The following is a 15,189-nucleotide window of genomic DNA, read 5'->3' on the forward strand; positions in this document are numbered from 1 at the left end:
CGGTTCTTTGGAAGGAATGATGCTAAAGCTGAAACTCCAGTACTTTGGCCACCTCATTCGAAGAGTTGACTCATTGGAAAAGACTGATGCTGGGAGGGATTGGGGGCAGGAGGAGAAGGGGACGACAGAGGATGAGATGGCTGGATGGCATCACTGACTTGATGGACGTGAGTCTGGGTGAACTCCGGGTGATGGACAGGGAGGCCTGGCGTGCTGCGATTCATGGGGTCGCAAAGAGTCAGACACAACTGAGGGACTGAACTGAACTGAATGTTATATTATATGTTGTTGTCGATATTTAGTTGCTAAATTGTGTCCGACTCTTTGTGACCCCATGGACTGTAGCCCACCTGGCTCCTCTGTCCAAGGGATTCTCCAGGCAAGAGTACTGGAGTGGGTTGCCATTTCCTTCTCCAATATACATATATGTTTTATTTTTATTTATTTGTTTTTGACTGCACTGGGTCTTCAGTGCTGTGCTAGGGCTTTCTCTAGTTGCTCTGAATGGGGGCTGCTCTTGTTGTGGAGCACAGGCTCTAGGAATGCCAGCTCAGTAGTTGTGGCTTGCAGGCCCTAGAGCTTGGGCTCAGTAAGCAGTTGTGGCACGCGGGCTTAGTTACTCTGTGGCAGGTGGGATCTTCCCAGACCGGGGATTGAACCTGTGTCCCCTGCATTGGCAGGTGGATTCTTATCCACTGCACCACCAGGAAAGTCTTATATATGTTTTGTTGTAGTAATCTGTACATAATATTTATCATCTTAACCATCTTACCCAGTATACAATTCAGCTGGGTCTAGTACATTCACATTGTGCAGCCGAACTCCAGAACTCATCTCATCTTGCAGATCTAAAACTCTGTCCCGTTAAATGATAACTCTCCATGCCTCCCCCCCGTAGCCCCTGGCAACTGGCATTCTACTTTCTGTCTCTATAATTTTGACTACTCCAGGTATCTCATAGAAATTGAATCATGCGATATCTGCCTTTTTGTGACTGGTTTACTTCACTGAGCATAAATGTCCTTGACTGAGCGTAAATGTCCTTGACTTTCATCCATGTTGTATGTGTCAGAATTTCCTTCCTTTTTAAGGCAGAATAATATCCCATTGTATGGGTAGACCACACTTTGTTGATCCACCCATCCGTTGACGGCTGATGTGTATTTTACATAGAGCACTTTGAGGGGTGATAAAAAGTGGTTGCGAGAGTGTGGACCCTGGAGCCAGGCTACCTGAGTTTCAGTCCTGGTTGTCGTTGTTCAGTTGCTAAGTCACGCTGACTCTTTGCGACCCCATGGACTGCAGCACACCAGGCTCCTGTGTCCTCTGCTGTCTCCCAGAGTTTGCTCAAGTTCATGTCCATTGAGTCAGTGATGCTGTCTAACCATCTCATCCTCTGCGGCCCCCTTCTCCTTTTGCTTTCACTCTTTCCCAGCATCAGAGTCTTTTCCAATGAGTCGGACCTTCACATCAGGTGACCAAAGTATTGGAGCTTCATCTTCAACATCAGTCCTTCCAATGAATGTTCAGGGTTGCTTTCCTTTAGGATTGACTGGTTTGATCTCCTTGCAGTCCAAGGGACTCTCAAGAGTCTTCTCCAGCACCACAGTTTGAAAGCATCACTTCTTTGGCGCTCAGCCTTCTTTATCGTCCAACTCTCACATCCATACATGACTACTGGAAAAACTATAGCATTGACTAGATGGACCTTTGTTGGGAAGGTGATGTCTCTGCTTATTAATACGCTGTCTAGAATCCTGAACAGTGCCTAAATCCTGAATCCTGGTAGCGCCGCTCCTCAGCTGTGTGACCTTGTGTAAGTTCACTAGCTACTGTGCACCGCAGTTTCAACTGTACAGTGGGAACAGCAGGATTCCTACTTTGTAAAGTATTCTGAGGATAGAGTGAGCTAAGCTCTGTTTATATCAGCATCTTCTATAAGGAGACCCTGAGATGAGGATGTTCCTTTGCAGGTGATTTATTAAGGACGTCCCCCCTAGACAAGACTATTGGGGGAAGTGGAGGGATCAGGACAGGGAAAGGAGGAATCCAAATAAAGTCCATGCAGGGCAGTGAGCTCTGGAGTGTAAGTTACACCTAAGAGTCTCCCTACCCTTGGGCACAAGGGTGCAGTTTCTTTTTTTAAATATTTTTATTTACTTATTTATTTGGGTGCACTGGGTCTTAGTTTCAGCCTTTGGGATCTTCAATATTCATTGCAGCATGCAGGATTTTTAGTTGCGGCATGTAGGATCTAGTTCCTTGACCAGGGATCAAACCCAGGCCCCCTGCATTGGGAATATGGAGTCTTAGCCACTGGAGAGCCAGGGAAGTCCCCTGAATGTCTCGTTAATTTAGCTCCCAGAGTCTTGAATTGCTGGGTGACTTAAATAATTGCTCAGATGGTAAAGAAGCCTTTACCAAGGCAGGAGGCACAGGAGACACAGGTTGGATCCCTGGGTTGGGAAGATCCCCTGGAGAAGGAAATGACAACCCACTCCAGTATTCTTGCCTGGGAAATTCCCTGGGCAGAGGAGTCTGGCAGGCTACAGTCCACGGGGTCACAAAAAGTTGGACACGACTGAGGGAGTAACAACACAACTCCCGGCTTTTACCTATGTCTGTGAATCTCTTCAAAACACTTAACCTTTTAGTTTTTCAAACCACTTCTCCAGCACTCTCGGACTGTGTCTTAGCAGAGCGTTTGGAGCAGGGAGAACTGGTATTTCTCTTTTATAGATAAAATGACACTTGGAGACACTCACTCTGGGCCAGGCCTGTTGTGAGTACTTCACGTAGATTAACAGAGGCAGCCTCACAAGAGTCCCCCAGATGGGGCCACCACATGACCCCCATTTGCAAGTCAGAAAACAGGCACCAAGTCAGCTGCGAATGAGTCCAAGTAGCCTAGCCCCAGACTCCCAGCCCTTGACCATGTGTTCTCTGACTGCTCCATCCTACAGCCACCAACACCCATGAAGGTGATGGATGGCGAGTTCCCCGGTGGCTAGTGGTTAAGATTCTGGACATTCACTGCCATGGCCCGGGTTCAACCCCCAGCCTGGGAACAGATCCTGCAAGCCATGTGGTGTGGCCAAAAAAAAAAATCCTTTCTTTGGGAATTCCCTGGTGGTCCAGTGGTTAGGATGGGCTGCTTTCACTCTGGTGGCCTAGGTTCAGTCCCTGGTTGGGGAACTCAGATGTAGGTGGGTCCCAAATACAGATTTCCTTTCTCTGGACTTCATGCTTCCCTGCCTCCATCCCACTTGAGTTCTACTCATCTGATTCCTCAGAGTGGAATGTACCTGCCAAGGATTAAATTGATTGAGCTAAGCCCCTGATACTCCTGCCCTGGGGTTTTGCAGGATGGGGGCTCAGAGAGAAGACAGCAAATGTTTTTGTGGATTTTTCACAGACTCTGCCTGCACCTGATTTCAGAACCCCCTCCCCTACGCAGACAGAGATACACACACACACTCGCTCTAGCATTATGTCTAAGGTGTGGTTTTTCTGGAAATGTTAGTCATGTCTTCTTGTTGCACTACCCCAGGCCCAGGTCCTGCCTCACATCAGTTGCCCAGGAGTTTTGAGAGAGGGATACCCAGTGCCCAGAACCCTCAGATGGCCCTGTGATTCCCCATCAGCAGTCTGGGGGCCTGGCAGTTAGGACTCCAGCTGAAGAGTCTCCTTTGAGGAGCAGCGAGTGTCTGGAGAAATAACTGACTTGGTCAATTTCAAATGCAGCTGGTAGTCGCTGTTTTTCACTGCTGTGTAGCGTTCCATTGCCTGTCACTCTCAAGGTTTATCTTTTCATCCTACTACTGACGGACATTTTGGCAGTTTCCAGTTTGGGGCTATTACAAATAATGCTGCTATGAACATTTTAAAAATATTTATTTATTTAGCTTTGCCAGGTCTTAGTTGCAGCATGCTGATTCTTTGCCATGAAATGGAAATGTGAGATCTAGTTCCTTGACCAGGGATCCAACCCACGCCACCAGCATTGGGAGTGCAGAGTCTTAGCCACTGGACCACCAGGGAAATCCCTACCGATGGTTTAAGCAGGAGAGGGAGGTAGACTCACCTGCTGGTCCCTCTCGCCCCTCTCTAGGCATGTCAGAGCGGGAGCGGCAGGTGATGAAGAAGCTGAAGGAGGTGGTGGACAAACAGCGAGATGAGATCCGTGCCAAGGATCGGGAGCTGGGGCTGAAGAACGAGGATGTTGAGGCGGTAAGTGCTGAACCCCGCCTGCCATGTCCACCACTGGCCAGTAGGTACCAGCAAGGGACTCCACCCTCCCCTCCGAAAGCTCCCCTTCTCCGGCTCGGTCTCACTCCATGGGCTCCATGATGTAGGGATCCTGCCCGTGGCTTGGTGGGCCCAGCCCTGAAACAGTCGCTATGGATAGGCCCCTCAGCCAAGTCTTCACTGGAACAGTAGGAGGGAACGTGGCAATGCCCACTGACTTGACTGTTGCCACACACTGAGGAAGTTCCAGGGCCTGGTCAGCCTTTTTCTGACCCTGAGGCTTCCTCCAGTCCACCCCTTTCATGGCCTGGCATTGTCCCGGCCCCTTCAAGAACCTATACTTTGTCTCTGGTTAAATTAAAAAAAGATACCCCTTTCTCAAAGCGTGTTACTTCCTTCTGTTGGGAAATTGTCGTAATATACTAACAAGACCCTTATCTTCCACCTGGCGTAAAATTATCATAGTAAATATATAAATTGCCCATCTCTGGCATCAACAGAGTTGTAAGAATGTGAACAAATTTCAAGCAAATCAAAGCGTGTACAGTATGAATGGCATGCCTGTAGACGGTTTGCCCTTGTTCAGTGCACAACGTGAGCTACTGTATGTGGCGGCCTCGTCCAGTGGGCTTTCTCTCTCTACAGCTGCAGCAGCAGCAGACCCGGCTGATGAAGATCAACCACGACCTCCGGCATCGCGTCACAGTGGTAGAGGCCCAGGGGAAGGCTCTGATTGAACAGAAGGTAGAACTGGAGGCAGATCTACAAACCAAGGAGCAGGAGATGGGCAGCCTGCGGGCGGAACTTGGGAAGCTGCGAGAGAGGCTACAAGGCGAACTCAACCAAAATGGAGAGGAGGAGCCTGTGGTGAGTGGGAAGCCGGCCTCTGTAGGCTGGCTCGAGGTGGGCCAGGCTGCCTTGCTTTCACCATTATACTTGAGGGAAATAGGAGGCCCAGAGAGAGCCAGCTTCTGGCCAGGAGACACACAGCTGGGCAGAGGTAGTGCTGGGCCTGGAACCCAGGACTTCCAGCATTCTAGCCCCGAGTATCCAGCTCGCTGGTGGTTACTGGGCATCTGCTGTTCATTCATTCATTCAAATAATTATTGACTATGTTATAGGCATGGGGGATGAAATGGAGACCTGGTTCCTGTGCACATGGGGCTTACAGCTAGTATGAGAGAAAGACATTAGACAGATAATCACATAATATACCATGCGTGCATGCGTGCTCTGTCACTTCGGTTGTGTCCGACTGTTTGCGACCCTATGGACTGTAGCCTGACCCTATGGACTGTAGCCTGACTTTTTGCGACCCTATGGACTGTAGCCGGCCAGGCTCTTCTGTCCGTGGGATTCTCCGGGCAAGAATACTGGAGTGGGTTGCCATGCCCTCCTCTAGGGGATCTTTCCAGCCTAAGGATTGAACCTGTGCTTCCTGCCTCTCCTGCAATTACAGGCAGGTTCTTTACCTGCTGAGCCACCTGAGAAGCCCTAATATACCATATGACCCAGCAATCCTACTTTTAGGTATATGTCCAAGAAAACTGAAGACATGTGTCCACCTAAGACGTGTACACAGGGATTTCCCTGGGGGTCCAGTGGTTGGGAGAATGCCTTCCAATGCAGGAGACAATGCAGGGAGTGATCCCTGGTCAGGGGACTGAGGTTCCACGTGCCACAGGGCATCTAAACCTGTGTGCCGCGAGTACTGAGCCTGCGCGCTCTGTAGCCCGTGTGCCACGGCTAAAGAAGCCCACGTGCTGCATCTAAGACCCAACACAGCCAAATGCAGGAATGTATTTTAGAAAGGCCTGTACACACGTTCATAGCAGCACTAGTTTCAACAGCCGAGAGATGGAAACCACCTACATGTCCATCAGCTGGTGACTAGATAAACAAAATATGGTCTGTCCACATCGTGGAATATTATTCAGCCATAAAAAGGAATGGAATACTGAGACATGCTGCAATTTGGATGAACCTCAAAAACATGCTAAGTGTAAGTAGCCAGACAAAAGGCCACATGTTGTGTGAGTCATTTGTTTGAAATATCCAGAACAGGCAAATCCATAGGGAGAGAAAGAAGACGGATGGTTGCAGAGACTGGGAGAGGGGAGACTTCTAATGGGTACAGGGTTTCTTTTGGGGGCAATGGAAATGTTTCTGGAATTAGATAATGGTGATAGTTGCACAGCCTTGAATGCACTAAAATGTATTCTGATTTTTATACTTCAAAAGAGTGGATTTTATGGTATGTGAATTATATCCCAAAAAGCAAACCAGCAATTTATGTTAAAGGAGAGCCATGGTGCCGGAATGCCCCAACTGCACGGACTCTAGAGCCAGTCTGCTTCGGTTCATATCTGCTCTACTCCGCACTACTGCCATGACTTTAGAAAATTATTTAGCTTTTTCACATCTCAGTTTTCTCGTCTCTAAAATGGGAATACTAGGGAGTTCCCTGGTGGCCTTGTGATTAGGATTTGGTACTTTCATTGCAGTGGCCTGAGTTCAATTCCTGCTCAGGAAACTGAGATCTCATAAGTCATGTGGTTTGGCAAAAAAAAAAAAAAATGGGAATACTGATAAGAGTTCTTACTCACAGATTGTTATTATGAGAATTAAATGACTTAGTTCATTTAGAGTGTTAGCTGTTATTATTACCATGATAGTCTGAGGGAGTCAAAAAGGCTTTGCCAAGGAGGTAATGGAAAGAATGAGAGTGAACTAGGTGAAGGGGGGTGGCTGTACAAAGGCCCTGTGGCAGGGGAAATTGCAGTGCAGTCAAGGAAGAATAAGAAAGAAAGAGTAAGGCACTTCCTTGGTGGTCCAGTGGTTAGGACTCTGCCCTTCAAATGCAGGGGGCAAGGGTTCGATCCCTGGTCAGGGAACTAAGAGCCTACATACCACATGGCGCAGCCCAAAAGAAAAAAGAAAGTCAGGATGGCTGGTGTGCAAGCTGACAGGGAGGGAGAGGGTCTGAATGCGGTCAGAGAGGTTGGCAGGGGCCAGTGCTGCAGAGTGGAGCTTGGCTTTTATCTGCAAGCACTGTGCTGGGCGCTGTGGAGGTTTGAGGAGCTTACAGCCCAGTGCAGGAGACAGTCTTGGACCCCAGCAGCCACACTCAAGGTGGGACGGGATTGTCTTCGCACTAAGAAGCTGTCTCTGTCTGGGTTCCCTCGAGGCAGAGCTTGAGAAGAGAAATGTGGGCAGGAGGTTAACTGGGGAAGTGATTGATCTCAAAGACCAGAGAACTGACACAGGGAAGGAGGAAAAGGGAATTTGAGGGTGTGTCACTGAGGTCGCCATGGGGAAGCTCAGTCCCTCTGGGACCTCAGAGAAGACCTCCCAGAACAGTCTTTCTGGAGGAGAAAGTCTTAGAGCAATGATCTACAAATGCCTGTCCCCAATTACTAAGGGGAGGTGGGGTCCCCAGGGGTGTTATCCCTACCAGTACTCCCAGGCAGAACTTGTGGAGCAGAAACTGGGGGGGAAATGGAAAGACAGGGCACTTCCCTGGTGGTCCAGTGGCTAAGATTCCAAGCTCCCAATCCAGGGGGCCTGAGTTTGATCCCTGGTCAGGGAACTAGATCCTGCATGCCACAACTAAGATCCCACATGTGGCAACTAACACCCAGTACAGCCAAATAAATAAATGAAGTAAATATTAAAAAAAAAAATGGAAAGACATCCAGTGTGTGCTCGAGGTGGGGCTCTGTCCACATGAATGGAACCACACCACAGCTGCAGCGGAAATCCAGGTGGGCCCAGTATGTGACCCAGGGCACCAAAGGTATCTCCCACGTAGATGTGCCCCTGGGATATTCCAGGAACATAGAGATGGGGCAGTTAATCCTGATGGGGGTGGCATGGAGTTTCATGGACCAGCTGTTGCTTCAGCTGAATGTCAGTGATTACAATGCTAAGATATTGATAGACAGATGTAGAAGATGGATATACTGTTTCAGAAAAGTGTAATGAACTGTTAGAGAAAAACTCAGAGCTTCCCATTTCTTCCAGCACATATTTTTTGACTTTCCAGTTTGCAAGCACTGTGCTGGTCTCTTGGGTTCCAGGTGAAGGAGGTAAGATAGATGAACTTTCCATCAGGCTGGCTCAAGTCCCAGCAGAGTCATTAAGTATCTTGTGAATTTGGGCCATACACTCCTAGGTTCTTTGAAGGACAAGAACCTGCGAGATACAGATAGGAAGGAAGAGAGAGAAGTCTTAAAAGGGAAATTGGAGTAGAATCTTTTGGCTACAGGTGACAAAAGCTTAACTTAAAATGGTTCAAGGATTAAAAAAAAAAAAAGGAATTTGGGACTGTGTAACTAAAAGCTTTGAGTTAATGACGGCTTCAGGTATAGCTGGTTCCAGGTGCCCTGATGACGCTGGCAGGAATTTGTTTCAGACCTTCTCTCTGTGTTGGTGTCATTCTCAAGCAGCCTCTTGCCATATAGTGGCCCCTACTCAACCAGCTTTGCAACCGCAGTGGGAAGAAATTGCTTCTTTCTCAAATTCTCAGCAAAAGTCTCAGGAACCTTCTCATGACCTAACCTGAATCAATCACTGTGGTCTGAGGTCTAGATTATACATGTTGTCCATTTCTGAGCACATGGCTCTCCATGATGGTGCCAATCCAAGCCACATGCACGGAGAGTAGGAAAGAGGAGTTTCTCCAGAGGGAGGCTGCCGTGACCCAGCCCAGAGATGTGCAGGCCAGGCAGGACAACAGCTGTCGTCAGTGTCAGAGAGTCAGGGTTGAGAATGCCACACACAGAACTCTGAGCAGTGAAGGCTGTGGATTCTTTCACAGGGTTTCAGCAAGGGAGTGGCAGGATCAGCTCTGAGTTTATGGCGGACAGTTGAACAAGGAGACGACGGCAGCCATGGCTGTCAGGAGCCCTTGGCAGTAATCCAGGCAAGAAAGGTGAGGGCTGGACCAAGTCGATAGCCTTGGGATGGAGGGGGCGCCCAGCAGGCGAAGCTTGGGGTGGTCACTCCCTCCCACCTCCCCTGGGTCCCCCTTTTAGCCTCCTGAGCCCCACGAGAGCTCAGGCTCTGTCTCTGGCTGGTCCAAACCTGGGTCCTGAGGACATCACCCCTAGCCACAAGACTCTGAGCCCTGTTCCAGATCTCTTTCGGACAAGGACATTTCACACCTCCTTGGCCTGGTCGCCGGTAGGTTTCAGTTTCCTTTCTGGCTCCACGGAGGTGGGGCAGAAACAGAGGAGTAAAATCCAGTAGCAGTTATGACTAACCCACTAAGCTTCTCTGCAGCATCTGTTCCTGAACTCAGGGTGTCTTTTGAGGGCTTGACAACATCCTTTGGAGTTGAGTGGCGTTCAGGATGCTTGTCACTCAAACAAGGAAGCTGCAGGTAGTGGTGGCCTCGTCACCTGCTGCCATGTGACTTGGGGCCTGTCCATCTCTTTGGTAATAGGTTCTTATCTGACAAATGAGGGACATGAACTTGACTTGATTCAGTAGATCTAAAAGTTAGCATGGCTGGCACTAAAAGGAACAAAATGGGGTCATTTGTAGAGACATGGATGGACCTAGAATCTGTCATGCAGAGTGAATTAAGTCAGAAAGAGAAAACAAATATCATATATTAATGCATATATGTGGACTCTAGAAAAATGGACAGATGAACCTATTTCCAAAGCAAGAATAGAGACACAGAGGTAGAGAACAGACATGTCGGCACAGGGTGGGGGAAGGGGAGGGGGGGACAAATCGGGAGATGAGGACTGACATATGTACACCACCATGTGTAAAACAGATAGTAGTGGGAAGCTGCCATATAGCACAAGGAGCTCAGCTCGGTGCTCTGTGATGACCTGGATAGGCGGGATGGGGATGCTGGGAGAGCGGTCCAGGAGGGAGGGGTGTATATATACAAACAGCTGATTCACTTCATTGTACAGCAGAAACCAACACAATATTGTAAAGCAATCATACTCCAATATAAAAAAAGTTAGCATGGCTGGATAGAGGGTGGTGATCAGAGAAGGGCACAGTGAATTCGGAGTGTAGAGGAGATGGCCATGCAGGGCTTCAAGGCCTTGAGAAGGGTCTATGGGCTGGGTAGGATGTCCGGGGATGGAATGTGGGGCAAGAGGAACAGCATAAGTCAGACTAGAGACTGTGCAGGGTGAGGCTGGGGTGGTAGTTAGTCCTGGCACCAGATCAGTGAGGGAAGATGGGAGCTATGCAGGGATCCAGAGCCAGGGAGGAATCCATTCTTTTTTTTTTTAAACTTTTATCAGAGTATGTACTGTGCTGTGCTTAATCACTCAGTTGTGTCCAGCTCTTTGCGACCCCATGGACTGTAGCCCGTCAGGCTCCTCTGTCCATGTGGATTCTCCTGGCAAGAATACTGGAGTAGGTTGCCATGCCCTCCGCCAGGGGATCTTCCAACCCAGGGATCGAACCCAGGTCCCCCGCATTGCAGGTGGATTCTTTACCAGCTGAGCCACCAGGGAAGCCCTTTTGGCATATAGTTGCTTTACAATATTGTGTTAGTTTCTGCTGTACAGCAGAGTGAACCAGCTATACGTATACATGTATTCCACCCCCGACGTTTTTAAAATTTCCTTCCCATTTAGGTCACCACAGAGCATTGAGCTATACAGTATGTTCTTATTTATCTATTTTATACATAGTATCAATAATGTATATATGTCAATCCCAATTTCCCAATTCATCCCAAACTCCACCCCATCCCCCTCGGTATCCACACATTTGTTCTCTGTGTCTCCATTTCTGCTTTACAAATAAGATCATCTGTACCATTTTTCTAGAGTCCACATGTATGCGCTAATATACGATATTTGTTTTTCTCTTTCTGTCTTACTTAACTCTGTATGACAGACTCTATTTCCATCCACATCTCTACAAATGACCCTGTTTCCTTCCCTTTTATGGCTGAGTAGTATTCGTTTGTATATATGTATCACATCTTCTTTATCCATTCCTGCATTGATGGACATTTAGGTTGCTTCCATGTCCTGGCTATTGTAAAGAGTGCTGCAGTGAACACTGGGGTGCATGTATCTTTTTGAATTATGGTTTTCTCTGGGTATTTGCCTAGAGGAATCTGTTCTTAACATTGCCTCTTGATTCATATGATTCTTTCTGAGATGTTAATGCTGTCATTTCAGTGTGATCTCCAGTAGGCAGGTCTCTTTGTATATTTTTATAACATATTTATTGAGAGGTAATTCACATGGTATACAATCCATCCATTTTAAAGTGTACAGATAAATTTTTTTATTTTTTGGCTGTGCCATGTGGAATCTTAGTTCTATCCAGGGATCAAACCCGCACCTGCTGCCGTAGAAGCACAAAGTCTTTAAAAAATAATATTTATTTATTTGGCTGTACAGGGTCTTAGTTGCAGCATGTGGGATCTAGTTCCCTGACCAGGGATCAAACCCAGGTCCCTTGCATTGGGAGCTCATGGTCTTAGCCACTGGACCAGCAGGGAAGTCCCAAAAGGGAAAAATCTTATCCACAAGACTTCCTGGGAAGTCCCCAGGTCAGTGGTTTTTAGCATTAAATATATTCACTCTATTGTGTGATTGTCACCACTATCTAGAACATTTCCATCAGCCCGGAAAGAAACTCCCTACGCATCAGCAGTCACTCCCCATCTGCCTCCCCCAGCCTCGGTAACCACTCGTTTACTTTCTGTTTCTGTGGATTCGCCTCTTCTGGACATTTCGTTGAAATGGACTCATGCACCATGTGATCCTGACTACCTTCCTACTCAGCATGTTTTCTAGCTCATCCAGCTTCTCACAGTTTAACTGATGGCTGTCCTGCCTTTGACAGTTGGACATATAAACCCTAAGAAAATGAAGTCGGCTTCTTGTCTAAAGGACTTTATATAAAACCAGTAAGAAAACTTAAAGGTAATAGTACCTCCTCGATGTCAGTGTCTCCGCCTTTTAAGTTATGATTTCTTAGTAAGTTGGGGTTTTTGTTTGTTTGTTTGTTTGTTAACTTTTTATATTGGAGTGTAGCTGATTAAGATGTTGTGATAGTGTCAGGCACACAGTAAAGTGACTCAGCCATACCTATGCATGCATCTGTTCTCCCCCAAACTCCCCTCCTATTCAGGCTGCCACATGACATACGGCAAAGTTCCCTGTGCTACACAGTAGGTCCTTGTTGGTTATCCATGTTAAATTTAGCAGAGTGTACATGTTGATCCCAAACTCCCTTACTATCCCTTCCCCTCATCCTTCCCCCCTGGTAACTGTAAGTTCATTTTTTAAGTCTGTGAGTCTGTTTCTAGTTGTTTGTTTGTTTTTAAGTGTACAGGAAAAGCAGAGAGGGGCCTGATGGCTGGCCTGTGAACCAGGGTTTTGGGCACTGAATTTATCCATGGTAGCCTGGAGCTACCAAGGGTGACCAGAGCACAGTCATTCCCCACTGCTGGGCGAGGGCTGCTCAGAAGTATGTTCCAGGGGCCTTGGGAGCACAGGAAGTGATCTTGCTAGACCCAGGCAGTGGTGGGGTGAGGGGAGCATGCCCAGGGGGCCAGGACTCAGGATGGAGGGCCCTGATGGAAGGTATTGTCTCCCTAAGGCCTCTGGACAGGCCCCATTGCTTGTCAGCTGGTCTCTTGGGCCTCCCTGGGGAGTACCTGGGGCCTCAGGCATCTCCCTCAAGCTGTGCCCAGAGAGCCTCAGGGGACCACAGACAATCAGCGATAACCCGAGCTACCTCTGTGGTCCCTCATGGGCTAAGTCTAGAAGGCTCGCTGCCGATTGACCCGATTGCCATGTTGGGAAGAGCCTTGGCCATGTCTCTCGAGGACTGGGCTGCCCAGGGCACTGCAGCAGTGCCTGGTGGCCTCGGGAAAAGCTGAAGCCCCAGTCTCATCCTCTTCTGCACTTCCAGGCGGCAGTCCCAGAAATCAGGACTTTTTTTTCCACACCTGTCTCGGCATCCCTCAAGCTCTAAGGGGATCAGGTTGTTCCTCTGATAAAAGAACTGTCTTTTTGCCAGAGATAAAGAACTCAGGTTCTGAGCAAGCCCTTTGGTATCTTGGGTGAGGACAGCCCATGGAGGTGAGCAGGGAACTACCATACCCTGAAAGCCTGTATTCATAAGAATGCCTGATGTAGGCGTGGGAAGACCCCTTAGAAATATTAATGGGTTTTTTAGGGCTCACTGGGGAAACGGGCCTGGAAAGGAGCAGGCAGCTTGCCCAGAGCCCTCTGGGAAAGTGAGGGGTTGGGACCCCTCCTGAAGGGCTTTATGTCTTCCCCAGGCATGTGATCATCTGTCAGCTGGCACTTCCCAGAGACAGAAAGAGGCAGGGGACTTGCCCAGTGAGTGTAAGAGCCTGGGTTGTTTGAAGGAAGGGCTGGAAGGGAGTGTGTGAGCCTGAGATTTCTGTCTACAGCTTTTAACACCTATGGCATCTAGGCAGAGAGGGAAAAAGGAGAGATGAGTGTGCAGCCCTGGAAACAGCACATAAAAGGACGTAGCTGCCACACAGCATCAGCCCAGTGTTGCCATGTAGACTCCATGTGACCTAGTTTTCCAATGTTTTTCCCAAAAAGAAGCCCGAAACCCAAACTTTAATGTGAAATCTCCTGATCTAAAACAATTGGCAACTACTTCAAAGGAGTTTTAGAACACAGAATCAAATAAAAGGCGGGTGGGGTGGAAGCGGGGCCACTGGGGTGGGCCCAGAGTTCTTGGTGAACTCCTATACATCCCTCAAGACCCTGTGCACAGAGACCACATCTGCAGTAACATCTTCTGTGGTCCTCCTCAGAATTGATGTCCTTGCACCTTTCATTATATTATCTTATAAATTTCTATTTGTGTGTATCTTTCCTCCACCTCCACCTGTCTGATTCGTCTTATTAGCTCAGTGACCAGCAGGCACAAAGTTGGTGCTCAGTCATATTAAGTGACTATTAGACCTGGGTTTGATCCCTGGATTGGGAAGATCCCCTGGAGAAGAGAATGGCAACGCACTCCTGTCTTCTTGCCTGGAAAATCCATGGATAGAGGAGCCTGGCAGGCTACAGTCCATGGGGTTGCAAAGAGTTGGACACAACTGAGTGACTAACACACACACACACACCTCCGAGGATGCTCTGTGGTTAACCTGGGCAGAGGAAGAGAAGAGAACTGCCATTAGTGAGTGCTTGCTGTGTATTAAGCATTTGTTCTACATGGTCTTGGGTAGAGGATACTGTCTGAATGTATGGTCATCAGGTGGTCCAAGGAGCAGCCCCAAAGGCTGTGCAGAGGGAGTTAAAAAATGAAGATGGACTTCCCTGGTGGTCTAGTGGTTAAGACTGCATGCTTCCAATGCCAGGGGCGCAGGTTCAATCCCTAGTTGGGGAGCTAAGATCCCACATGCCAATGGTACAGCCAAAAAAAAAAAAACCCAAAACCCTTTGAAGATGTACCCTGAGAACACAGTCCTTTGCGGGTGTGGCATCAGTGACCACCTTAGAGTGCCTTCCTGGGGTGTTAATCCCCTGTCTCCTCCCCAGTTCTTGGGCAGGAAGGGGCCCCTCTCAGCTGCCCAGCTGGCTTGGGTGGGCGGCGTGTGTCAGGTTTCAGTTTCCCGCCGCCTCCAGACCCCTCCCCTGCTGCCCCTGCTCGCGCTGACTCCGGCTCAGACCCGCTTCCCATCCCACGCCTGCCGGGTGGCTCTGCTGTCACCTGATCTCCTCTGGTGGGTGGTGTCTCCTTTCAATTGTCCTCTCCCAGAACAGCACGTCCCCGACTCTCTCCAGACGTGAGGCATCTCAGCTCTGCCTCCTGTAGTCCTTCAGCCACCTGGCCCAACTAGGCTAGAGTCCCTTTCTCCTTGTGCTTCTGTGGGGTTTTGGTGGGGTGGGGAGCCAGTTCTGTATTTCAATCCCTTTCCCTTGGTCCAAAGCTTTCCAACTGTTG

At 48.6% G+C, this 15,189-nt stretch overlaps 1 protein-coding gene across 1 annotated transcript in view; it reads left to right on the forward strand.

Annotated features, from left to right (window-relative positions):
* The window catches only part of RILPL1 (Rab interacting lysosomal protein-like 1), a 42,450-nt gene that overhangs the window by 12,472 nt on the left and 14,789 nt on the right, over positions 1–15,189 (forward strand). Inside the window, exons 3-4 of the mRNA XM_010841289.1 lie at positions 4,112–4,230; positions 4,894–5,115. Coding sequence (XP_010839591.1) covers positions 4,112–4,230; positions 4,894–5,115 — 341 coding nt within the window. The remainder of the gene's footprint in view (positions 1–4,111; positions 4,231–4,893; positions 5,116–15,189) is intronic.

The sequence above is a fragment of the Bison bison genome, unplaced genomic scaffold, assembly GCF_000754665.1.
Source record: "Bison bison bison isolate TAMUID 2011002044 unplaced genomic scaffold, Bison_UMD1.0 scf7180017864160, whole genome shotgun sequence".
NCBI classification, from domain to species: domain Eukaryota; kingdom Metazoa; phylum Chordata; class Mammalia; order Artiodactyla; family Bovidae; genus Bison; species Bison bison.